Here is a 25,979-nt window from a genome sequence, read left to right as displayed (position 1 = left end):
ATCAGGGAGATTGGCCAGGAGTCAGGTTTTAAAATAAATGAAAAAAAAAGTGAGCTTCTGTACCTGTCAAATCAGCTACCTAGACAAGAGCAATTACAACTAGGAGTTAAAATAGCAAATAAGTCCATCACATACCTAGGACTGAAAGTCGATAAAGATCCCGCCCTATTATATATCAATAATTTTACGCCACTAATCACAAATATCACACAACAGTTAGAAAGATGGGCTAATATCCCTGTGGGTCTATCAGGTAGATCAGCATTAATAAAGATGATAAGCTTTGGGAGGCTCCTATATCCAATGCAAACCCTCCCCCTCCTGATAAAACATAGGGATATAACTAGTCTAACTACAGCCTTTTCCAAATTCCTATGGAAAGGAAAAAGAGCTAGAATACAATACAAGAGACTTCAAATCCCTAAAATATATGGAGGCCTAAACCTCCCAGACATTAGAAAATACAACCTAGCATGCCTTACACGGCATGTAAGAGATTGGGTCTCAGCCACTAGCTACTTCTCCAATTTTGAGCTTGAGAGCTCTCTAGCAGAGCCCTGGTCCCTGGTTGGACTATTGCATACTCCTTGGGCAAAATTGCCTACACGTATGAAACATAGCCAGGTATTCAGAGATACTATTGTAGCGTGGAAGGAATTAAGGAAGATGTTTAACCTCCCATGGAAAATCTCAAAATACACCCCCTTATGGGGTCTGCCAACATTTTTGCCAGGCATGATGCACAAGGAGTATGCGAAGTGGGAATCCAAAGGGATAATAAAGATCAGCAACGTGCTTAACTTAGAGAAACATACCCTCTTGTCATTCAGAGAAGTCCAACAAATATATGGGATAAGTAAGACACATTTCCTGATATATGCGCAAATAAAATCCTATATAAATAAAAATGTCACTAATGTTGCTAATATAGCAAAACTTACCCCCTTTGATCGATTCCTTAAGCCAGGAGGAGGGAGACTATCTCTCTCAGAGCTCCAGAGTGCTCTAGCCCAGACGCAGTGCGAAGCAACATCAAAAAAGAACTTTAAAGCGTGGGAAAAATCCTTTCCAGATATAAATATTGAGAATAAAATAATAGCTGGAAATAATATATTAAGATCACTCCTGGTAAGTGAGAAATGGAGGGAGTCACACCTTTTATTTATTTTCAAGGCAAAATATGCATTCAATATAAAATATAAAATCCCTCCACCACACTATGATAATAAATGCCCAAAATGCAACTATTTGGAGGCAGATCTGATCCACTGCGTCTGGGAATGCCCAGAAATCTCAAAGCTCTGGGATGACGTGTCTCAATTTTTGAGTAAGCTGTGTAAACAACAAATTAAGAAGAACCCTATACTCTTCTTATTCCACTTCAGTGAAGAAGAAAGAACTGCAGAAACCTCCCCAATTAAACTCCCTGATATAGGCCATCTGGTCTTAGCGGCTGCCAAAAAAGCCATATACAATAGATGGATATATCCCACAGTACCTTCCATGACTGATGTACACGACGAATTATCATTTTTATTTAAAATGGAAAGACTGGAGGCAACCTCAAATGTGGAAAAGGGCACAAAAAAGTTCTTTAAGAGGTGGAAAGCATATATGCTGTTAATGTACTCAGACTCACAAATTAGACAGCTCATGGAACCATTCAAGTACTCTTCTTGGTATGCCTACCAGCAACTAGCAGGTACCTTAGGCCGCTTAGAAATTCATGTTAGCTAAAAGTTTGATCCCTTATGTCCATAGATACGGAAATAAAATGCATTAAAGTTGAAGAGAGAGCAGAAGGGAGGGAGGGAGGAGGGGAAGGGAGGGAGGGAATTCAGGGTGGGAGGTTGGGAAGTCAATTTATAACTTGATGTGATTGTTGTACCATGTCATTGATATATAATATGCTGATATTAATGAGAAGCAGCTGCGCCTGCATAATGTTTAAGATGTGAGATGGTAGATATGTTCTGTAACCAGGGTGAAAATTTGAAAACCAAATAAAATATTTAAAAAAAAAAAAAAAATTGGCTTTTCCTAAAATTGGCCCTAGACTAAAATATACATGCACTACATGATACATACATAGACCTATGGGTATGGTAGGGATTAGTTTGTGAGCTCCTCTGAGGACAGGCACGTGACGACTATGTACTCTGTACAGCTCTGCGGAAGAGGTTAATACTATATAAATCTGGGGGGGAGGGGGTCACCAGCCGAGGGTCCGACAGTCGTTAGGAAATTGAACACTGTTACCACCGCACACCCAGTCGGATCCTAGTGACTATGATTTTCCAGCATTTCTGATTAATCCTTTTGACCAGTTTTGGTTGCAAATCAATCAAAATGATCAATCAGGTGGCCATGTTGCGGCACCGATATCTGCCAAATTCTATCATCATGATTGAATTAACCACATATGGATGCTGAAAAGTAGAGTAAGGGGTGGGCACCCTACTGAATCGGGGAGAGGGGTCTCAAGCAGCAGAAGAGGATAAGTAATGATTTCATTTTATTATTTTCTTACAGAGGCCCCCTGGATGTGACATTCCGGATTTCTGACCCCTCTGTGGGCAATATAGAGGCCGTGTCTCCAGGAAACTCCATCCAGACTTACCTGTGGAGGCGACAGTGACCTGACAGAGGAGGAGGGGCATAGCCGGGCTGAGAACGCAGGACATGACACAGGAATGTCACACATTGCCTTCTCATGAATGTTACTTATGTCTTAAAGGGTAACTCCACCACTAACTAAAAAATTTCCATACATCAGGGAGGTGCCAGGAATGTAATCAGGAAGTGGAAGAATGATGCAATTACTTTCTACATGTGGCTTTTCCTGCTATTCCCATAGTTGTTGCTCTCTAGATTTCAGCTTAATCATTGATGTAAAGTGTCCATATAATGTTTAAAGAGCACCTGAACTGATGTGACATGAGATAAACATGTATGTATAGTCCCCTTTCTACATGGAACTAGGCTGTGTCACATTTTACCTTTTCTCACTGTAAGAGAATCCAGGGCTGCAAGGGACATGCTGTCTGCAGTCCATTCTTCAGTGTGACTGTAAAGCCCCCTCTAGACAAGACAAGACAAATAACATTTATATCACACTTTTCTCCTGGCGGACTCAAAGCGCCAGAGCAGCAGCCACTAGGGCGCGCTCTATAGGCAGTAGCAGTGTTAGGGAGACTCGCCAAAGGTCTCCTACTAGATAGGTGCTGGCTTACTGAACAGGCAAAGCCGAGATTCGAACCCTGGTCTCCTGTGTCAGAGCCCTTAACCATCCAGCCACTCTACACCATTCAATTCCAGGCACGTTGGATCAAATTTGATTAGATAGATGAAATCTGACCTGTCCGATTGGGATTTGATCGATCGTGTGATCGATTTTGGCTAGTTTTCAATGAAAATTGATCATACGATCGATGGATTTCTGATCGGACATGTCGGATCTAATCGAATTCGATCGATCGCGCCTGGAATTGAATAGTGTAGAGGGGGCTTAAGGCAGCCCAGATAACAAATGAGCATAAATCTCTTTCAGGGCAGAGAAGCACTTCTGAGTGCAGGGAACATATAAAATGGTCAGTAGTTCAGGATGGGAGCTGTAAAATATTTACAACAGTCTCTATTCACTTGAGACAATGAAACTTTAAACTTTTATAGGAAACCCAACAAGGTGGTACTCTGGAAGCGCATTTCTACCAGAGTAAAATGAGCCATACTTTACTTTTTCTCCTATGTTGCTGTCACTTACAGTAGGTAATAGAGTTCTGACAGAACCGGTTTTGGGCTAGTCTATCTCTTCATGGAGGATTCTCAGCATGGCCTTTAATTTGTATATAGACTCTCCCTGGACAGGATTTATACAAAGATGCTGGCCAGCCTCCCTGCTCGCTGCACACTTTTTTTTTTCGGCAGTTGGATTGAGCAACCGCCATAAGTGCTTTTAAAAATAAATAAAACCCTGAGAATCCCCTATGAGGAGATGGGCTAGTCCAAACCTGACAGTTGTGTCAGATTTATACTAACTACTGTAAGTGACAGCAACATAGGAGAAAAGTAATTTATGGCTCATTTTACTCTGGAAGAAATGCACTCCTTCATTGTATGTGTTTACATGCATTTTACAATTCATGTTTTTCTTGACAGTGTTCCTTAAAGTGATCCTTAAGTCAACTGTAAAAAATGAGATTTACTCACCTGGGGCTTCCCTCAGCCCCCAGCAGCCGATCGGTGCCCAGGAGGCCGCAATAGCAGCATAGGGGGCGATATACAGGCTGGGAACGCGAACAATCACTCGCATTCCCATGCCTGTCGGCCGGTGACGGCCAAACCGGAAGTGCTCGCCGGCGGGTCCTGGGACATCGGAGCGGAGCTGCGAGGGCACTGATCGGCTGCTGGGGGCTGAGGGAAGCCCCAGGTGAGTAAATCTAATTTTTTACAGTTGACTTAAGGGTTCACTTTAAGGCTGGTTTTACAGTGGGACGTTAAAGTCCCACGTTACAGCAGCCAGTAACGCAGCCTAACTCACAGCACTGTAAAATCAATTGTGCTGTTCACTGTGCCCATGTTGCGTTACATAGTAACGCAGCACGTTTAAACAAAGTGCTGCATGCTATACGTTATACTGGGCTAAGCAGCGTTAGACTGCTTGCACATGCTCAGTAATGTTGGAGGAGGAGGTCTCCCCTCCTCCTCTGCGGCCAGCCACATGGCTAATTAATATTCACTGCACTGCAGAGGCTTGTGGTAGGACTGTAGTGTTGTCCGGATCATGAACGAATCGTTCATTTGATCCGGATCTTTTTTGTGAGTCGAATCATCCGGATCATCACAATGAAAGATTCGGTTCACAGTGGATGTCTGTCTGGAAGAAACAGGAACATACAGTGCAGGGAAAGTCCTGTCCTGCTAGTCATTTCACCCAGTCTGCTTCCCTAGTAAAATGATTCAAATGATTCGGTTCAAAGATCCGGATCTTTTCAATGATCCGATTCAAATGATCTGAATCTTTAAAAAGATCCGGACTTCCTATCACTAATCTGGAGCAGCTGCTTTGAGAGCTGCATAACGCAGCTCAATCTGACATCCAACTTCAACACCACCATGCGTTGCGTTAGGGGCACGTTATGCGACCATAACGTCCCCTAAAACGCAACGTCTTGGTGTGTAAGTAGCCTGAAATGAAAGTGAGCTACAAACTCTCTCACACACCAATGGCGGTTATTTATCTCATCCGTTTATTTTCACTTCAGGTTTGCTTTTAATCCAGCTTTCTCTTCATTCGCTTCTAACTCTATATAAAGCCATTGAGGCCGAGCTATGAACTGGGAGGCCGAGCTATGGATCTGAAGCAGAGTGACGAGTGTGACGTGATTAATAAAATATGAGCCCGTCACTGAGCGGAGAACAGACAGTGTCCATTCGCAACTCAAGTGGGGACGCAGCCCAAGGCCGGTTTCACACTGCATACTGGCAGTGCAGTGTGGCAGCCACAGCTCCAGAAATGGCCCTTCAGGGAATACCATGTTACTATGCAGTACTCCCTGTGTGGCATCCGGCCAAGCAGGAAGTGACGTGTCCCCATAGACTTGTATGCCTTCCGGTCTGACATAGAGCGACGCAAGTATGCGCGGTAACGTAGTTTTGGAAGCGCGTCAGATTGAGGACTTCCTGCGTGACGCGGGTAATGTGATTTCCCACGTAGGTTTACATTGGAGTGCGGTAGCAGTGCGTCAGTTTGATGCCCCGCCGCAGTGTGAAAGGGCCCACACATTACACTTAAAAGATCAAATTTTACCCCAGCTCAATTAATATGACTAGTTGTCTCAATTGAAAGCTTTTATTTGTTTTCGATTTTTTTTTTTTTTTTTTTAAATTTTGATATTGGACATGTTGGAAAATTCAAACCAATTTTTATCAAGAATTGTATGGTGTGTGATGGATAGTATTCAACCAGAAAAAAAAGTGTATGTAACTATTCAGTACATACCAAATTTTATTCACTTTTTTTTTTCTTGATTTTTCTAACCAACCAATTTTATCCTGAAATTGCAGCAATCTCGAAAATACGTGTGTTGTACCTCGAAGATTCTGATTGAAACTTTTTTAATCAATCTGAAAATTGGATTGGAATGCTCGAATCGAACCAAAATACAAAAAATTGTATGGCTGGCCATGCTGACCTGCAGGACAGGTTCACTTTATGAGCAGCATGATTGCGAATTGCCATCTGCCAGTATTACATGCTCGGTGTTCAGCGTTCAGCCAGTAGGTGGCACCCCCAGGCCAGGCAGAGGAGTGCAGCACATTGTAGCTCTGTTTTGTCCATAAGCCTTCTCCGGCCAGTGGAATAAATTCTTTCCTGACTGCGACGGTTGCTTGTTGTAGCAGCGCAAACATGGCAGCGCTGCTAATTGCTGTGAGGGCTGTGCGAGCCTTCCGCACGGAGCTGGGGTGGAACAAGGCCCACTTTCCGCGGCCGGAGAGTAAACACAGTCTGGTTTGTGTATGTGGAATGACGGCAGAGTTGGGGTAATTACTGACTTGGCCGGGTGACAGCGAGCTTAAGTGGAGGGGTCCACCCAGCCCTTCCTGGCAGCAGAGGAGCATAGCTCCGCAGTGACGCCACGCGTGGTTTATAGTGGGGGGGGGGGGGGGGGGGAGAAGGAGTCCCCCCACAATCCCCCCCTTACTTTCCAGCATCTGTGAGGAGAGGCAACCGTAACTGAATCCAGGGATGACATCATACATTCCTTCCCGCTACAAGCGCTCGCCATCAGCACCGTCCTCGACATCGCTGCTGGAATCATTACATGGGGCCTATTTACCGAGCTGACCTAGAGCTTTTCAGTAGAAATGTGCAGCTATTTCATTTAGATCAGTGGTTCTTAAAGAGGAATTTAGGAACTTCAGCCTAAACCAACACACTGTCATTAAGTTACATTAGTTATGTTAATTAAAATAGGTAATATAATCTCTTACCCACCCTGTTTTAAAAGAACAGATACATGTTTGATTTCATGAGGGCAGCCATCTTTTTGGTTGAAAGGAGGTGACAGGGAGCATGAGACACAGTTCCAACTGTCCTGTTTCCTGATCACCCCTCCTAGTTGCTAGGCAACGAGAACATCAGAAATTCCATCATGCTTTGCACAGCATCAGGGGAAAAATGCCCGGGCAGTTTTGTTTGATGGGGCGGAGCATAGCTAAAAATGCATTTAAAAATGAGGCTTTGGTAAGAAAAACAAAGTTCTGATGCTGTGAAACTGTTAAAGAAACACCAAGCCTTTTCAGTGCTGCATAGTAGATTTTTAGTGCAGAGGTTCACTTTAAAGAGGAACTGTAGCAAAAAAAAAAACCCTGGGGATACTTACCTCGGGGTTCTAATGAGGCTTTCCCCATCCTCCCCTGCCCCTCTGTTCCAGCGCTGGCAGTTCCCGAAACCACAGACAACAACAATGTCGGCTGTGGCCCAGTAGCATCTGCAATGTTTACCGCTCCTGGCTCCAGCGCAGTAGCAGCTTTCCAATCGGGTTCAGGTGGAAACGGCCGAGCCTGATTGGGTCCACTCTACTGTGTATATACTGTATAAATACATATATACAAACAAAGAATGTATGGAACTGAGGCAATGGTTCTTCCCTTTGATGCTGCAGGATTGTACTTGATCTGAGTGTATGGGCTCTACGTCACATCTCTGTGAAATCCTCAAAAGGAGGCGAAAGCAATTGTCATTGGATAAGTTCCTGGTTAAAGCCACACAACAAATTAATTGGGGTGAGCCAACAGACAGCAATGATTCTGCTATAGTGAGTCTTTTTACACAATAACCCTCATCCTCTCCACCAGCCACAATTCTTTTCAAAAGAAGGTTAGGTTTACTTTATACAGTACAATAGTCTGTATTAAAACCGCACGGACAGATAAATACAGATAAATACTTTTTCTACTTGCATAACCAATGTATTGTATTGTCCACGTTTTGATTTCAGTGAATTTTATATAGTAAATAAAGAGAAAACTGTTTCAGGCATTTTCCATCTTTTCTGCCTCTGACTGAAGCCAATCCTGATGTCATTTCCTCCCTCTTTTCTCCTAGACACTGCACTGTCATATCTAGCTTGCTTTGTAAACACACGTGAGCACAGCATAGATTGTATTTCAGCAGCTTCTGCAGAGGGGTGAGGTGTATTTCCCTTCTCAGCCTTGTGTCACACTGAACTGTCATCAGCCAATCAGAAGGGGAGGTATCAAGCTTCCCTCACCTTGGCAATGTACCAAATAGAGCCAGGCTGACTGAGATAAAATATTTTTCTAGAAGTGTTTTTGCATTGTAGAACAAATCATATGAGTTTTATTAATCCTTATGGGGAGATTCGCTTTGCTATAAGAGTGCTTTGGATTACAAGCCTGTTTCTGGAGCACTTTGCTTGCAAACCAAGGTTCCACCATATAGAAAAGGTAAGCAGAGGCAGAAGGGATTGCTGTGGGGCTATGAGAGGGATTTAAATGGCAGAAGAGGCTGCAGTGATGAAGCAGAGCTTGCAGTCTAGTACATTAGAAGCCAGGGGCTTGTTAACCTGTATCACCCCCTCCCTCCCCCCAGCCTGTCGGCTGACGTTATTGACCGCAGGGAGAATTGCTTCATACAGCAGATTCGCAGTAGATGAATTGCCTCGGGCCCTGGAGGCTTTCCAGAGAACGGCTAAGGTTACGCAGATGTTGCCGCTGCTCGTGTGCGGTTTTAGACGCATCTGGCTGAAAAAATGATTCTAAAAATACCTCAGATATGTTTTACAGAAGGAGAATCCAGTGCAGATGAATTCATGGCCTCGTAGAGGAGATGTCTGACAGCACAGAGTGCATTTCAATGGATCTCCCACATCGCTGAGGCCTGAGCATTGTCATGCCTCCCTCATGTGTCATATGGTAGAGGACATACATACAACTAACATGAATGTCAGTAGAGGCGTGTACAGGCCAGGCGTATAACTGGGTACGCAGCCTGTAAAGGTATCCATACGTCAGACAATGTATGGGCAGATTGACCGAGAGATAGATCTCTCTCTGATTGGAGAGAGATCTATCGGCTGCCCATACACCACAAGCCCATTCCTGATCAATTTCAAGTTGAAATTGATCTGGATTCAGCCTTGTGACACCACCTCACTGTCCCCCCCCTCCTCCCGCACTATACATTACCTGTCCACACCCGCAGCTGGCCCCCTCCAAACATGCGGCTCACATGGTTCCTGGAGTAAGGCCCCATTCACACTTGCGTTTTTGGGAAAAACAGACCGGACCGGACCCGTACGGTTCCTATCCGGATCCGGTCCGTTTGCATACGTTTTCAGCTATGAATACGGCTGTGATCCGGTTCTGTTTTTTTAAAGAGACATACACACTATGTAAATTCCTGGGGTCTGGGAGGTCAGCAGAAGGTGCACCTGTAGAATCAGGTCCTCCGCTGTGTAGGGCCTCACCTCCACCTCCGACATACTGCCAAACAGCTCCAGCACAAAGTCACTGCTGCTCCACTCCAGATATGCTGAGCCCATGTGTCCCCATCCAAAATGGCCGCTAGAAAACGCATTGGAAGTGGGGTAGAACGTCCGGTTTTTATATCCAGTGTGTTTTGTGCTTTCCATTTCCCATTGGTTTCTATTGCCAGATGGTGCAGTCAGGCTCCGGTCCAGGTGTGTCGGCCTGATGATCCGGACCCCAAAAAATAGCGCATCCGGCTCCAGTCAGTACGGAACGGACGCATGTGAACGGACGCATAGACTTTGCATTGCTATGCGGAACGTCCGTTCCATTTGTACAGTATACGGTCCGGATCCGATCAGGCGAATCCGGATAGCGAACGCTAATGTGAACCAGGCCTAACGTGGGCACATGTGTGACATCATACATGAGCTCATGTGTATGCCAGCAACCACATGGGGGCACATGTATGTGCATATTGAACATTAGGAGGGGACAGCATCAGGGGTTTTGCCGTTACCGCCACACATCCAACCGACTATGATGCGCTGACATCTTGCAGCGCGCCCAATCGACATGCTCGGCCTGAAATTGGTCGCATAGTTGATTGGGCATGCAATTGGCAGCACCGATTTCCATCCGATTCGATGATAATGTTCAAATTGGATGGTCAGTTGGCCAACGAGTCGCTAGATGTACGGGCGCCTAAAGTTGAAACGCAGCTGAAAGTGACATGTCCCCTTTGTTGACAAATAAGCAATCGCTTTTGAAATTTAAAGGGTAAATGGCACGTGCTATTTCAAATGGATTACCTGGTGGTATAGTTCAGTACAATTGTTCAGCTACTCCACACTGATGTTAGTGTCAGTATTGCCTCCCTGAATTATTTGCATGGCGTATAACTCACACAGAGGACACAGCCAGAGACTCAACAAGTTGGCTGCACACTCACCTCAAGGGGTTTATTCTTTAAAAAAGCGGGATTTCCAGCCCTAAAATTAAATTCCGTTTACCTACTGATTTGTGTTTATTATACAAGCTACAACCTGACCCTGCATTGCAAACATTCCAATATAATCAGAAATGTGTCTGCTGTAATTTCTTATCAGTCAGCCTGGCGGTATTTGGGACATTGCCAATAAGAAGGAAGCTTGTCCTCACCCCTCCCACATTCCTGCTCCTCACTGATTGGCTGAGGACAGTTTAGTGTGACAGGCTGAGAAGCCTATTTCTGCAGAAGCTGTTGAAAAACGATCTATACTGTGCTCACGTGTGTTTACAAAGCAAGCTAGAAATGACAGTGCAGTTTCAAGGAGAAAAGAGAAGAGTAAGGGAGGAAATTACATCAAAATTGGCTTCAGTCAAAGGCAGTAAAAAAGGAAAATGCCTGAAACCGTTCTATCTTTATTTATTATATAAAATTCACTGAAATTAAAATGTGGACAGTAGAATACATATGTTATGTAAGTAGAACATGTATTTATCTACTTATGTAGATAATGTGTTATATGTGTTTTTTTCCTGGGATAATATGGCTGTCCCAGCTGCTTTAGGACCTCATATATTTGCCAATTTCCCAGCCTGCTTTTTGGGCAATCTATCATGCTGATTGATGTTCTGCTTGGTTAAAGAGAACCTGAGGTGACTACTTAAGGAGAGGGAAGCTTCTTGATCTTCCAGAGCATACATGTCAAGCTCTGGCCTGTGGACTAAATCTGGCCCTCAGAGCCATTACATTTGGCCCTCAAGTGGGTTCCCCACTCTGCATCATGTTTGGCCCTCTCTGGACCACCAGGGAAGCTATATTGGAGGTGAAGCCCTAGAACACCAGGGAAGCAATATGGAGGAGGTAGGGGGGAAAGCACTAAACACTAGGGAACTGTATAGGGGAGAGTTGGAGCCTCTAGGCACCAGAGAACTATAGGGGTTGGAGGGGAGCCATTAGACACCAGGGAACTTTGTAAGGGAGGAAGGTCACCAGTAGACATTGAGGTTGGCCCATGACTTGGTTCCAGTGTACAATTTTAGCCCATTTTGCATTTGAGTTCGACACCCCTGCTCCAGAGGAATCCAACGATGCCCTCTGGTGCTTCGCCACTGCCCAGGACCCTTCTGCACATTGCGACCATACTTTTCTAGCCAGGGCCAGATTTGTACGCTTTACCATCCGTGGCCACTGTCAGCAGCTGCGCATGTACTGTAGCAAGGAACAGCTCATGCACAAGCGGCTCTGGCATACTGTTCAGGCACAGCCCTGTTCGCACAAGCACAGTCCTGTTCGCACAAGCACAGTATGGCCCTGCTGTTCCTCCGAGCTTGGAATCTGACAACAGCTTGTCAGAATCCTTCGGGAGGTCTCAACGGTGGCCTGGAGAACGTTGTGAGAAGCTGCTACAGCAGTGTTTCTCAAATTGTCGTAGTCACCCTTCAACGGTGCATGTTTTGCAGGCAAACTCCCCTATGTCTCAGTTTCTCAGCTATTTGAATTCCATGTAGCTAACTACCCCACCTGTGCATAGGTTAGGTTGCCTGCAAGACATGCACTGTTGGGGGAGGGGGGGGGGGTAGTTTCCTGCTTCTGTCATATTGGGTTGATTAGATATCCATATTTACTACCATGTCTGTTCACTTTTTGACCAATAAAACGATTGTGAATCGTTTTCGATTGGTCAGCAGAAGAATACACTTTGGATTGATCATTTTCCCTGGATCTTTCAGTGATCACAAGGTCTTACCTGCCCTGGAAATGACAGCAGCCGGCTGACAGGATGTGTGAGGTGCAATAACAGTGATGATTCTGTCATAAACCATTATCGCTTAGCAACTACCAGCCACGCCTTATTATTCTCCACTACAGCAGACTGTGAGAAAAGCCACTGCTACTGTTCTCACCCAGCTGCCACAGCTGTGAGCTATCAGTCACAGATCATTCCCGTAACATGATTGTTTCAGGTCTGTACAGAGGCATCACTGGCAGGACAAGAGGGACATTGCACCGCAATCTGCACTGAATACATTGCATTCCTTCTGATTTATAGAGAACAACCTCTGCCTGTTATATGATTGCATAACAGGGAATGTATTGATTTTGCTTCATATTGTTGTGAAATAAATATTTTCCATTATAACTAATAAATATTTTTTTTTGTACGTAAATAGTCAATTATTTGTCTGGCCTTTTCTTTTATTTAGAGATTGGTGGTAACTTGCTGCAGCCAATCAGAAGCCCTCAATGGTCCACATGCAGGAGGATTCGCTGCAGCTAATCAGAAGCCCTCAGTGTGGTCCACATGTAGCATGACTTGCTGCAGCCAATCATAAGTCCTTGGTGGTCCACATGCAGGGTGACTTGTCGCAGCCAATCATAAGCTTTCTGTGGTCCACATGCAGGATGACTAGCTGCAGCCAATCAGAAGCCCCCAGTGGTCCACAAGCAGGATGACTTGCAGCCAATCCGAAGCCCTCAGTGGTCCACATGCAGGATGACTGGCTGCAGCCAATCAGAAGCCCCCAGTGGTCCACATGCAGGATGACTCGCTTCAGCCATTCAGAAGCCCTCAGTGGTCCACATGCAGGATGACTTGCTGCAGCCAATAAGAAGCCCTCAGTGGTCCACATGCAAGGTGACTTGCTGCAGCCAATCAAAAGCCCTCAGTGGTCCACATGCAGGGTGACTTGCTGCAGCCAATAAGAAGCCCTCAGTGGTCCACATGCAGAATTACTCGCTGCAGCCAATCAGAAGCCCTCAGTGCCACTTAATTCTGTTATCCGGGGAGCATGGCTATTTAATTTAGGTAGATAGGGTGCACTTGACAACAGGGGCAGACTGACAACTCGGGCATGGACCGAGGGCCTGCCCTGGGGTAGCATCGCAGTGAATGGGGAGCATTGGGTACAGCAGCAGGGAAGGTAGGGCCACCTCCCCTCACCTTGGGGCTCCCTCTTCCCTCCCCTCCAGAATTGAGTGGTGTGGCAGGCGAACACTTTCTTCCTATGTATGTTCCGATCTCTGTGCGCCGCTGCTCTGGTCTAATCAGTGACATCACTGACTAGACCAGAGCAGCGGCGCACAGAGCGCTCTCTCGCGCCTGGAATAGGAAGAAGTGTTCCCCTGCCACCTGCTGCCACACTGCTCAATTCTGGAGGGAGGTCGAGGAAGGGGGAGTCGCAAGGTGGGGGAAGGAGGGGGGCGACCCCCCCTTCTCTGCCACTGTGCCCTTCTCCCCCTTCACTGCCCCCTTCCACTGGAGACACCTATAGATCTGGCTACCTATTCTAGGGACACCTATAGACCTGGTTACCTATACTGGGGGCACCTATTTTGGGGGAACTGCTGCCAGATTAACTATTTTTGGGGAACAGCTGCAAGATTGTGTGTATGTTGGGGAACCGCGGTTCGGAACTGCTGCCAGATTGTGTGTTCTGGGTGATCCACCGCCAGATTATGCAGATTTTGGGGAACCGCTGCCAAATTATGTGTATATCCAATCAATATGAAAAAGATAGCGAGTGCACACTTACTGCCTGATGCTCATATACAATTGCGGTGCTACATCCGGAAGAAAAGCAGTACAATATTGTATCCAATTAAGAATCCAGGAGCAACTCGCTGTATAACTTGCATAAAATCTTTAATCCCATCTTCATTAAAACATTCAGCAGCAAAAAGACATACAGTAAATGTGTATACTTATCTGCACAATCCATGTATCAGGAGGTGCAGAGGATGGCCGGTGATCGTTTTGCCCTGTAATGTGGGCTTTATCAAGACCGTTTGGTCTTGATTTTAAAAGATCCATTTTTAAAAAGATCCATTTTTGGCTGAACCCATTGAGGTTAATAAATCAAAAACATCTTTGAAAGAGCTCCCATGTAAACCATAATATTGCCTAATGACGGAGGATGTCTGCCTTTTTGTTTTTAGTTTCTTTCAGGTAGAATGTGGGAATAGGAATTACAGTACATTTTCCTCTGCTCAATGGAGAATATCTAAGAATAAACTTAATAAGTCTGGGATTCTTGTGCCGCCCTGTGTGTTTACATAGGAAATCGCTATGGAATTGTTCAAAAACAATTTTAACACCTTTGCCTGCCAGCTCTTCCTGAAATGCTGTTAAGGGATTTGCCCATAGCCAAAAGCTTCTTGTAATTTGAAGATTGGGCCAGAGATTATCTCCAGTGAGCCTGACAATGGGATAAAACTGCATCCCATGCCCAGGTTCTGACACCCATCATAGGGTGTAGCCAAGATCAAGGTTTTCATTTGAGCAAATTGAAGAAAAACAGATGGAAGAGCGCTCTGTAATGTTTTATAATTATTGAACAAATAAATACAAGGATACAAAATGCTTACCAGAAAGTAGTGTGCAACAAGCCTTTCAAGGGGACTAACCCCAGTATACAGTGGGTTGCAAAAGTATTCGGCCCCCTTGAAGTTTTCCACATTTTGACACATTACTGCCACAAACATGCATCAATTTTATTGGAATCCCATGTGAAAGACCAACACAAAGTGGTGTACATGTGAGAAGTGGAACGAAAATCATACATAATTCCAAACATTTTTTACAAATCAATAACTGCAAAGTGGGGTGTGCATAATTATTCGGCCCCCTGAGTCAATACTTTGTAGAACCACCTTTTGCTGCAATTACAGCTGCCAGTCTTTTAGGGTATGTCTCTACCAGCTTTGCACATCTAGAGACTGAAATCCTTGCCCATTCTTCTTTGCAAAACAGCTCCAGCTCAGTCAGATTAGATGGACAGCGTTTGTGAACAGCAGTTTTCAGATCTTGCCACAGATTCTCGATTGGATTTAGATCTGGACTTTGGCTGGGACATTCTAACACATGGATATGTTTTGTTTTAAACCATTCCATTGTTGCCCTGGCTTTATGTTTAGGGTCGTTGTCCTGCTGGAAGGTGAGTCTCCGCCCCAGTCTCAAGTCTTTTGCAGACTCCAAGAGGTTTTCTTCCAAGTTTGCCCTGTATTTGGCTCCATCCATCTTCCCATCAACTCTGACCAGCTTCCCTTTCCCTGCTGAAGAGATGCACCCCCCGAGCATGATGTTGCCACCACCATATTTGACAGTGGGGATCGTGTGTTCAGAGTGATGTGCAGTGTTAGTTTTCCACCACACATAGGGTTTTGCATTTTGGCCAAAAAGTTCCATTTTGGTCTCATCTGACCAGAGCACCTTCTTCCACATGGTTGCTGTGTCCCCCACATGGCTTATGGCAAACGGGACTTCTTATGCTTTCTGTTAACAATGGCTTTCTTCTTGCCACTCTTCCATAAAGGACAACTTTGTACAGTGCAAGACTAATAGGTGTCCTACGGACAGAGTCTCCTACCTGAGCTGTAGATCTCTGCAGCTCGTCCAGAGTCACCATGGGCCTCTTGACTGCATTTCTGATCAGCGCTCTCCTTGTTCGGCCTGTGAGTTTAGGTGGATGGCCTTGTCTTGGTAGGTTTACAGTTGTGCCATACTCCTTCCATTTCTGAATGATCGCTTGAACATCCTTGGGATGTTCAAGGCTTTGGAAATCTTTCTGTAGCCTAAGCCTGCTTTAAATTTCTCAATACCTTGATCCCTGACCTGTCTTGGACCTGTCTTGTGTGTTCTTTGGACTTCACGGTGTTGTTGCTCTCAATATTCTCTTAGACAACCTCTGAGGCCCTCACAGAGCAGCTGTATTTGTACTGACATTATATTACACACAGGTGCACTCTATTTAGTCATTAGTACTCATCAGGCAATGTCTATAGGCAACTGACTGCACTCAGATCAAAGGGGGCCGAATAATTATGCACACACCACTTTGCAGTTATTTGTAAAAAAAATTGTTTTGAATCAACTATGATTTTCGTTCCACTTCTCATGTGTACACTACTTTGTGTTGGTCTTTCATGTGGAATTCCAATAAAATTGATTCATGTTTGTGGCAGTAATATGACAAAATGTGGAAAACTTCAAGGGGGCCGAATACTTTTGCAACCCACTGTATGTACGCAGGTGGCAGCCTGTCCCTCCCGTGATCAACAGCAGTGGTCATCTAAGGTGGCGAATGAACTGCAGGTGCCTCTGTCAGGATGTTGTATGCCAGTGACTTTCCAACACGTTTTGGCGCCTTTGTCAGGTTGACCAGAAGGGAGGGACAGGCTCCCACCCAAGGACTTATATTGGGGTTACTAACTTGAAAGGCTTGTTATACGCTACTTTCTAGTACTTTCTATCCTTGAGTGTATTTTCTCAATAGATAACACGCTACACAGCGCTCCTCCATCTGTTTTTCTTCTAGTCACATTATCACCTTCCAGACACGGTTGAGGAGCAGCTATATTGGAGTGTTTTCTGCTTGCAACTTTCGGTGTGTGTTTAGCGCAAGATTTTAACATCACTTCTTTGAGCAAATTGTGACTAATTTGCCACCACATTAGGCTTTCTTTGACCTGGCCTGACCACTGTCCTGCCCAAAGGTCCCCTTTTGTGTCCCACATTGAGAGGAAAACAACTCTGAAAAGGTCTGCTGTGGATCTAAGCCCTAACCAGAACTGGCCAGTGGAAAGGGCATGAGCCCTAATCTCTTTCAATGATGGACCACCCCTTTGTCTAAGATAGAATACCCTGTAGAAACCAGCTTCATTGTCGATTAGGAAATCTTCTGTACTAGATGACACTCTAGAAAGACAATCATCCATGATTGATCTAAACAGATTTTTTTTCCTCTGTTCAGTAGCCACACTGGTCTTATGAGGATTTCCATGGCAAACTGAGGTTTTTTGCAAGAATTAGACAATGAGCCAGATATACAACTATTGAGATTTTTGAAATCTACAGCAGACCATCTTGGTTATAATCTTCATAAAAAGAACGTGAGCTGATTACTATCCAAATGGTAGCGACCAATACTGATAACTTATGACCACCTCCTCCATGTACCACAAACCTGAGATATACTTTAAGCACTAGAATTGTAGGCAGATATAGGACTCTTCAAGATCCAGTAAGAAATGTATTTTCTGCCCCCTCCCCTCAACTGGAAACTCGCTATCACATGGTTGTGTAAGAGGGTTTGCGAATAGAGATCTTTAACGTTGCTGCCTAGCCCAGGTCCCTAAGAACGCAAGTGATGATTTTAGGGGGAGGAAGAATTGAAAATTGAATAAGGGAATAGTCAAAAAAGAAGACAATTGTAACGTAGAAGGGTCAGTTCTGATCTTCATTTGAGCCTTCCCTTTGTTTTCTATCTGCTCAAGCAGGAACCCTTTGCTTATTTATTTATTTTTAAACACCTTTGAGCATTCTGGCCTTTTGAGGGAGCCTGGGTGAAGCAGGTGGTTTCGGCACATGGTGCTCAGGGCCGAAACTAACAGTAATGTTATACTGTGCGGGGCACGTAAGGGTAATTTGGGGCTCCGGCGATCGCTGGACTCCAAATTACATCACCCTCTGAATTGCGACAACTGGGAGGGGGAATTGTATTTATTGCCATCGAGGGTTTGAGCGGCAGCAGCCGCCATCTGGCTCACCATGCGCCCAGCTCACCGCCGCCGTGCATATACGTATGCAGCCTCGGCTCCTAGGTTTCTGTTCCAAAATATAAATATTAAGATTTCTCCCTTATCCAGGATTTTTCCCCTTTCTTGGCCTATACAGTTCACCCATTATCTAAAGGCTCGTACACACACAGTTTTTTGTCCAAGTTCCGAACAGCGCCTGTTTACAAGCTTTTTCTTTCACTGCGTATATTTGCATTTTGGAACTTGCACACGCAGTTCAGAATTGCTTAGCACCTATTGACCGAATATCCGGGAGGCCTTGGGGAGAAGGGGTCCGGGAAAGAGAGGGACCCCAAAAGACGAGCAGCATATGAGGACCTACGGTAAGTATTAGGCAATACAACCTGCCATGGGCTTAATTCAATTTAATTTCCCCCCACCCCTTAAAAAGAGACACTGAAGCAAAAATAAATAAATTATGATATAATGAATTGGTTGTGTAGTACGGATAATTACTAGAAGATTAGTATCAAAGAAAATATTCTCATATTTTTAGTTACAGTTTTTTCTAACATTGCATCATTCTCTAATATGTGCAGTTTACACAACACTCAGCATTCTAAATGTGTTTACAGAGCAGGCTGTGAACTATTGGCCTGTTCTCTGGCAGAGAAAAAAAAACCCTTGCCTGACAGCTCAGATAACCTTCAGAACTCAGAGCTCTCTGCGACTTTGAAAGTCGTAGAGCTCAATGGCTTTTTTGCATAGATAACAACTGGAGTCTCTTAACTGATCGTGTTCGAAACAATATTAGACTCATGTCTCTGCTCCTAATGTTTTATCTCTGAGCTGCACTACACATACAAATCTTTGTATCATAATTTTTTTTTCGCTTTAGTGTCTCTTTAAGAGGAACTTTAAAGGGGAACTGAAGAGAGAGGTATATGGAGGCTGTCATGTTTATTTCCTTTTAGACAATATCAGTTGCCTGGCAGCCCTGCTGATCCTCTGCCTCTAATACTATTAGCCATAGCCCCTGAACAAGCATGCAGCAGATCAGGTGTTTCAGTGGTTCAGACTTATAAGTCAGATCTGAGAAGACTAGCTGCATGCTTGTTTCTGGTTTTAATCAGATACTACTGCAGAGAAATAGACCAGCAGGGCTGCCAGGCAACTGGTATTGATTAAAAGGAAATAAACATGACAGCCTCCATATACCTCTCTCTTCAGTTCCCCTTTAAGTGTAATGTGCTTGTTAAAGCGGACCAGAACTCAGAACTTCCTCTCAGCTCTAAAAGAGAAGTAGCAGCAGAATAACCTTTAAAGAAAAAAAAATGTTACAGCTGATACAAATCCTGCAATAGACATATTAACATCCCGTGTTTACAAATTAGCAGCTCTTCCATGGCAGAGGAGATTCTTGAACTGATACAGCTGAGGGACCAAATTACAGTAGTGATTAGTCACAGATGAGGGGGGATTAGACAGGCTAAACTCTCTAAATACATATAGGGTGCATTTCTCTATGTTTTCCTTATGTGCTGTGGAAGAGTTCAGGTGCACTTCAAGGTTGCTCATGTATGCTAGCAGATTCCTGGCTACAAGGCAGTAATTGACAAGATATGTTTACACAGACAAGCTACATGTTTCCAAGCCTTCTTAAGTAATGCTACGGTCTTACAATCCATAGGAAACTAACGCCCTCGCATCCTCGGAACAGAGAGCACCTTCTAAAGTATTTGTGACAGGGTTGCTTTAAACACTTCTCATCTTCCCTGAAATGAAAATTACATTTGGCCAACTTGGGGATGAAAACCTTTCTCTGGTTCCTCGTCGTGGTGACAGAATACATTTCCTTTACAGACTGATGCATCAGACCAGGTCTACCCTGCTGTTTTTGAGATACATTATACAGGTAGTCCCCGATTTACGAACAACCCGCGGATACGAACGGCATGGATTTTGTGTTTCCATGGGAACAAGTAAAAAAAAATTGGACTTGTAGTTTTTGAAAAAATAAATTTTAAAAAATTCAAAGAAAAAATGGCTTTTAAACTTGTGTAAGGAGGTACAGAGGGCAGATGTGACACAAAGGGGGACACTGGAGGCACATAGGAGGTCCAGGGGACAGAGATGGCCAAATGTTCTGATTTAAGAACAGATTCAGGTTAAGAACGAATCTACAGTCCCTATCTCGTTCGTTAACCGGGGACTACCTGTACACCTCATCTATATGTATAATAGACTAAGTGCCTCAACCTTCGAGCAAGAAGAAGAAGTACTTTGCATGAGAAAATGTATGCGTGCTCAATCATCAAGTTTAAGGCCTCTTTTCCACAGACTGTTGAGCTGTGTGCTCAGCAAGCAGTTACCAGGCAGCAGCAAGCAGTTTCCAGGCAGCAGCAAGCAGTTACCAGGCAGCAGCAAGCAGTTTCCAGGCAGCAGCAAGCAGTTGTGAGAGTTTGAGAGGCATTTTACTGCCTATCAACTGTCCGTGGTAAAGAGGCCTACCCTAGCAAGTCTGGCTTTGCAAATCTGGCCTAATTGGCTATTCATGAGGCAATACTCATGCAAATTTGCTTTTGCGTGCCAAACTATGCAGGGTCAAAAAACCAATACCGCAAAGCGGTCGCCCTGCTACATGCCAGTGATGAGCGAAAATGCAAAAATTTGTTTCGACAAATTTTTACCGAATTTTCGTCTAATTTTGTTTTGACAGGCAAATTTTCCATCTAATTTTTTCGCGTTAATTTTCGCCTAATGCCAGTCATTTTCACGTTACTTGCGTATTATTGCTGACATTTTCCGCATAAGGGCATTAGCGTCTGCATTCAGAGAAGTTTCTTGCGCATTATTGCGGACATTTTACGTATAAACGTCCGCATAGACTGAATTTCCATGCGGATTATTGTGGACATTTTTCCGCATAAGGGCATAAGCATCCGCATACAATGAATTTTCGATGCTGGTCGAAAACGCAAATATTTCTGAAGATTTTCGTGAAAATTCGCCAAAAATGAAAATGGGATTTTCGATGCGAAACTGCTACATGCTACATTAGCACTATCCAGGAGCGCCACAGGGAGGATTCCCAATGCCCCCTTTTTATACAACCGGGGGGACCGCGGGTCCCATGCTCTCTCACTGCCTGGGAACCACAGCGGCACCCCGGAGGGGGAGGCTAGGTGGTGCAGGCGACCCCCCCCCAAGCGTGGCCAGCGCCGGGAGAGCCGTCTGCACCCACCTCCCAATATTAGAAACAGGCACTTACCTTAACGTCCATTGCGTTCTGCTACATACGCATTAACTTGGGGGCACCACATGATAAGATTTAGAGCTCAGGGCTGGCTCACATACAACACTCCGGGGGGGGGGGGCGCGGGGGGGCGAAGGACAAGCACAGACAACTCACTCCAGGGCTCACACCGCCGGAGCAAGCCATCCACCACCTGCCTCCAAAGGATGCAAACTGCAAAAAATGCTTTCCATGAGAAAATGAATGCGCATGTAGCAGAACGCAATGGACGTTAAGGTAAGTGCCTGTTTTTAATATTGGGAGGTGGGTGCGGACGGCTCTCCCTGGCGCTGGCCACACTTGGGGGGGGGGGGCGTTTGCGCCACCCAGCCTCCCCCTCCGGGGTGCCGCTGTGGTTCCCAGGCAGTGAGAGAGCCTGGGACCCTGCGGTCCCCCCGGTTGTATAAAAAGGGGGGCATTGGGAATCCTCCCCGTGGCGCTCCTGGATAGTGCTAATGTAGCATGAACTTATTCCCGCAGGGCGACCGCTTTGCAGTATTGGTTTTTTTGACCCTGCATAGTTTGGCATGCGAAAGCAAATGCATATTTGCATGAGCATTGCCTCATGAATAGCCAATTAGGCCAGATTTGGAAAGCCAGACTTGCTAGGGTTAAACTTGATGTTTGAGCACACATACATTTTCTAATGGAAAGCCTAAAGGTGGGTACACACATCAGATAAAAGTCTTTGGAAAATGAAAGATCACAGACCAATGTTACCCCCTTCCATGTAGTATGAGAGCCATACCTACACAGTCTATTCTATTGAGCTGAACTCCCCATCAGATAAATTTTTTTGCAAGATGCTGCACACAAAGATGCTGTACACATGCAACAGATCAGTATCTGCAAAAGATCTGTTCCTGCAAAAAATCATTTTCTGCAAAATGCATTCGTAGTCTATGATATCTGCAGATCTCATGCTGGGCATACACGGTATGTTTTCTACCATGTAATCGAGGCGCTGATGGCTCGATTGATAATTTCCGACGTGCCCAATACCCCGCCGGATCGATTCTGCGCTCGATACCGGCGGGCAGGACAAAAGAAGAAACGAGTGGAAAATAAGAAAGCGCTCGCGGGGACGAGCAGGAATTGATCCGACCGCCCGCGGGGACGAGCGGGAATCGAGCCAGCGGCTCGATTACACGGTAGAAAACGTACCATGTATGCCCAGCATAATACACACCTTGTTTGACGGACATTCATCTGCAGATCAGACAATCATCTGCAGATCCAAAGATTCATCCTGGTTGATCTGATCTGCAGATGATTGTCCGTTAAACAAGGTGTGTATGAGATCTGCAGATATAGACTATGAATGTATTTTGTAGGTACTGATATTTTGCAGGAACAGATCTTTTGCAGACACTGATCTGTTGCATGTGTGCAGCATCTTTGTGTGCAGCATCTTGCAAAGATTTCTGTCTGATGGGGAGTTCAGCTCCATAGAATAGACTGTGTAGGAATGGCTCTCATACTACATGGAAGGGGGTAATGCTGGATACACACCATGCGTTTTTGCGTTCGATGCGGCCGTCGATTCGATTATTTCCGACATGTCCGATTCAAGCTTCGATGGATCGTTAGGTCGATTTGCCATACTTTACATGGCATTCGACCTAAAAAATTCGTTCGGAAATAATCGAATCGACGCGAATCGACGGCCGCATCGAACGCGAAAACGCATGGTGTGTATCCAGCATAAGATTGGTCTGTGATCTTTCATTTTCAAAAGACTATGGTCTGATGTGTGTACCCACCTTTATTCTTCTTGCTTCAAGGTTGAGGCACGTACTCTATTAGATAGATAGATAGATAGATAGATAGAAGATGCAGCGTTTGCTACGACGCGGGTCGGCTAGTCTATTATAATGTAGGAGGTGTCTTCCTAATTTGTTTGACTGCATAAATTGCTTTGAGTCCACCAAGAGAAAAGCTTGAATGAGGAATGATTGGAGAAAAGTATATTGAATCAGATCCAGTGAACACAGTCCTGGCTGCAAGTAAGCAAAGTCTGAAGCATCTGCCTCGTCTGGTAAAGCACAGCTGGCTGCTCCCATAGTTTATCCACACTTATGAGTTCTAAGATCAAACGATCTTATGTGAAAGGGTTAATAGAGTTGCTTTCATTTTTGCCCTGGAGGCTTATCAGTGTGCTCTGCAGGCTTCCGGGAGATTGTTCTTTTATCCCAGACTGCAGAGGATAAGGCTTGATTTATAGCAGTTAGCTTCTAAGGGTGCCCATACTCGATATTGCAGGCCGGTTGACCTTCCGATTTAATAGAATCGGAAAAGAATCAGTGCAGCAACATGGCGGCCTGATTGATCTTTCGATACGATTTTTTTTACCAAAATCAGTCGAAAGGGAACGCTGGAAAATCTCAGTTGCAAGGGCTCAATCAGGTGTGCCGCAGGAACAATGTGTGATTTTGTGACGACTGGTGAACTGTCATCCTGCCGTGAATATTGGCCTGCTCCGATGTCACTGTGAGCTCCTGTATGATGTGGCACAAGATGGCTGTAGCGACGTCATCACATGCGTCTGGTGTCGCTTGCTGTAACGTCTGACACAGGAAGTTGCAAATTGCTGTGCAGTGTGGGCAGGCAAAAGAACCCTCTCTGACTAGATTCAATCAGGGAGGGATCTATCTAATGGTCGAAGTTTCACTTAACTGGGGCTTCCACAAGCCCCCTGCAGACGTCTTGTGGCTGCGCCGGTACTCCCCATTCATCTGGTCCCCTGCCATTGCTTAATTTCATTTTCTGCATCTGCGCAAGACGGCCACAGGGACAGGAGCGCGCAGGCGCAGTGCACCGAAAACGGAGACAAAGAGGGGGACTGGATAATCGGTGAGTGTCGGCGCAGGCACAGTGCATCTGCAGGGGCTGGTGGAAGCCCCAGGTAAGTGGTAACCTTTTTTTTTTCACTGGGTTAAAGGGGAACTGAAGTAAGAGGTATATGGAGGCTGCCATATTTATTTCCTTTTAATCAATACCAGTTGCCTGGCAGCCCTCCTGGTCTATTTCTCTGCAGAAGTATCTCAATAACACCAGAAACAAGCATACAGCTAGTCTTGTCAGATCTGACTTTAAAGTCTGAAACACCTGATCTGCTGCATGCTTGTTCAGGGGCTATGGCTAATAGTATTAGAGGCAGAGGATCGGCAGGAGGGCCAGGCAACTGGTATTGCTTAAAAGGAAATAAATATGGCAGCCTCCATATACCTCTCTCTTCAGTTCCCCTTTAAAGAAGTCATTGTGATTAGAGGAGTGTGCGGTAGTTGGGTGCTGCACCACTTGAACACTGATACAGTGGATTTTATTTTGCATTGAACTTTGAGTGGTCTGTACTATAGCGCTCCACCAAAAGAGAAGTACTATGACTGTATGAGATCGGAGCACGGTTTCTGTTAGTTTTACTAAATAGCTTATGCCACATATGTGCAATGTTATATTGATTTTTCAAAGCTATATTGGTTTTTCACAAGTCTCAGCCTCATTTCTTACTTCCATTTCTACAACTGGCAACAGCAAACTTCACAAATCTTTATAATGCTGCTCTTACTGGTTACAGCCCCAGAGCTCCGCCTCCAGGCTGTACAGAACTGCTGTGGCAAGGACCTCAGGTGTGCCCATGTTTTATTAATACAGACTCCTATTAAATACTGGCATTAATAAAAAGCTGATCACCAGTTCCAGTCTATGATTGGTACAGCGTCACCGACACGCTGGGGATAATGGGAAATCTACCAGTTAGTGCTGGAAATAAACTGCCATGGACCTGCTTCAAATGACAGAAGTCTCAGTTCTAAAGATCAGATAAACGCACTTGCATGGCAGCTGCTATGGTGGTGCCCCCTAGGGGAAGGGGTGGAAGTTGGTGCTAGGATACACTGGCCCCTGTAGTTGAGAACATTTCATGCATTCCTGGTCACGGTGCAGGTGGAGCAGAGAATCCTTCCCGTGTTGGTACAGGAGAGACGAGAGGACCAGTATTAGAATTTAGTATGGAATGCAGGTGGTCCAGATTCACAGTCTCATCATTCTTCCTCTTCCTCGTTGTCATCCATGTTGACGCGAGACTTCAAAGCGCCATTACTCGACACCCGCTGTATGGAGACTATCCCACTTAGGAGCGCGTAACTGACCATCGACAACAGCCCAAACGCCACCGACAGAATCTGGTTCCGCCTCTTATGTGGCTCTTCATCAAACTCAGACGACTCACCCGTTGGGGTCTTTGGTGAAGCGCGAGGAGGTGGCGTCTCTCCTGACACAGAAAAATTGTACAGATTAAAATAAATGCAAAATTAAACAATCCAAAAAAAGACTCAAGAACTCCAGAAGCCAATCATTTGCTGAGTAGGTCACCATGACTACCAAACATCATTTCTCAGCTCCACCCACTCCAGAGGGGTCTCCTGCTCAGAAGTGGGAAAGAATTCTGCAGAAGGGTCCACCCACTTGGCAAGTGCATGAATTCTCGGCACGCACAAGCCTCATTAGCAGGCCACAGGAATGGTGCTGTGTCTATGGTGCCATGGTGAGCATTACAAACAAACTGACAACACACACTGGTCTTGTTATATCCTGCTTATATGAGAAGGTCGTCTACACATCTCCAGGATGGTACCAGTCCCCATTCAGAATGACTGAGGAGCAGGGGAAATGGAGTAGGTGCTG

At 45.1% G+C, this 25,979-nt stretch overlaps 2 protein-coding genes across 4 annotated transcripts in view; one reads left to right on the top strand and one right to left on the bottom strand.

Moving 5' to 3' along the window:
* Window positions 1-2,965, top strand: part of GBA1 (glucosylceramidase beta 1) — a 47,350-nt gene extending 44,385 nt beyond the window's left edge. For both annotated transcript variants that reach the window (XM_068251475.1, XM_068251476.1), the window contains exon 11: window positions 2,533-2,965. In XM_068251475.1, coding sequence (XP_068107576.1) covers window positions 2,533-2,638 — 106 coding nt within the window. In that variant the 3' untranslated portion in view covers window positions 2,639-2,965. The remainder of the gene's footprint in view (window positions 1-2,532) is intronic.
* A 21,953-nt stretch (window positions 2,966-24,918) lies between these two features.
* MTX1 (metaxin 1) overlaps window positions 24,919-25,979 on the bottom strand; it is a 175,690-nt gene continuing 174,629 nt past the window's right edge. For both annotated transcript variants that reach the window (XM_068252545.1, XM_068252546.1), the window contains exon 8: window positions 24,919-25,566. In XM_068252545.1, the coding sequence (XP_068108646.1) occupies window positions 25,337-25,566 (230 nt within the window). In that variant the 3' untranslated portion in view covers window positions 24,919-25,336. The remainder of the gene's footprint in view (window positions 25,567-25,979) is intronic.

This window comes from Hyperolius riggenbachi, chromosome 9 (assembly GCF_040937935.1).
Source record: "Hyperolius riggenbachi isolate aHypRig1 chromosome 9, aHypRig1.pri, whole genome shotgun sequence".
In the NCBI taxonomy this organism is placed as follows: domain Eukaryota; kingdom Metazoa; phylum Chordata; class Amphibia; order Anura; family Hyperoliidae; genus Hyperolius; species Hyperolius riggenbachi.
This window is presented reverse-complemented; position numbering and strand designations above follow the sequence as displayed.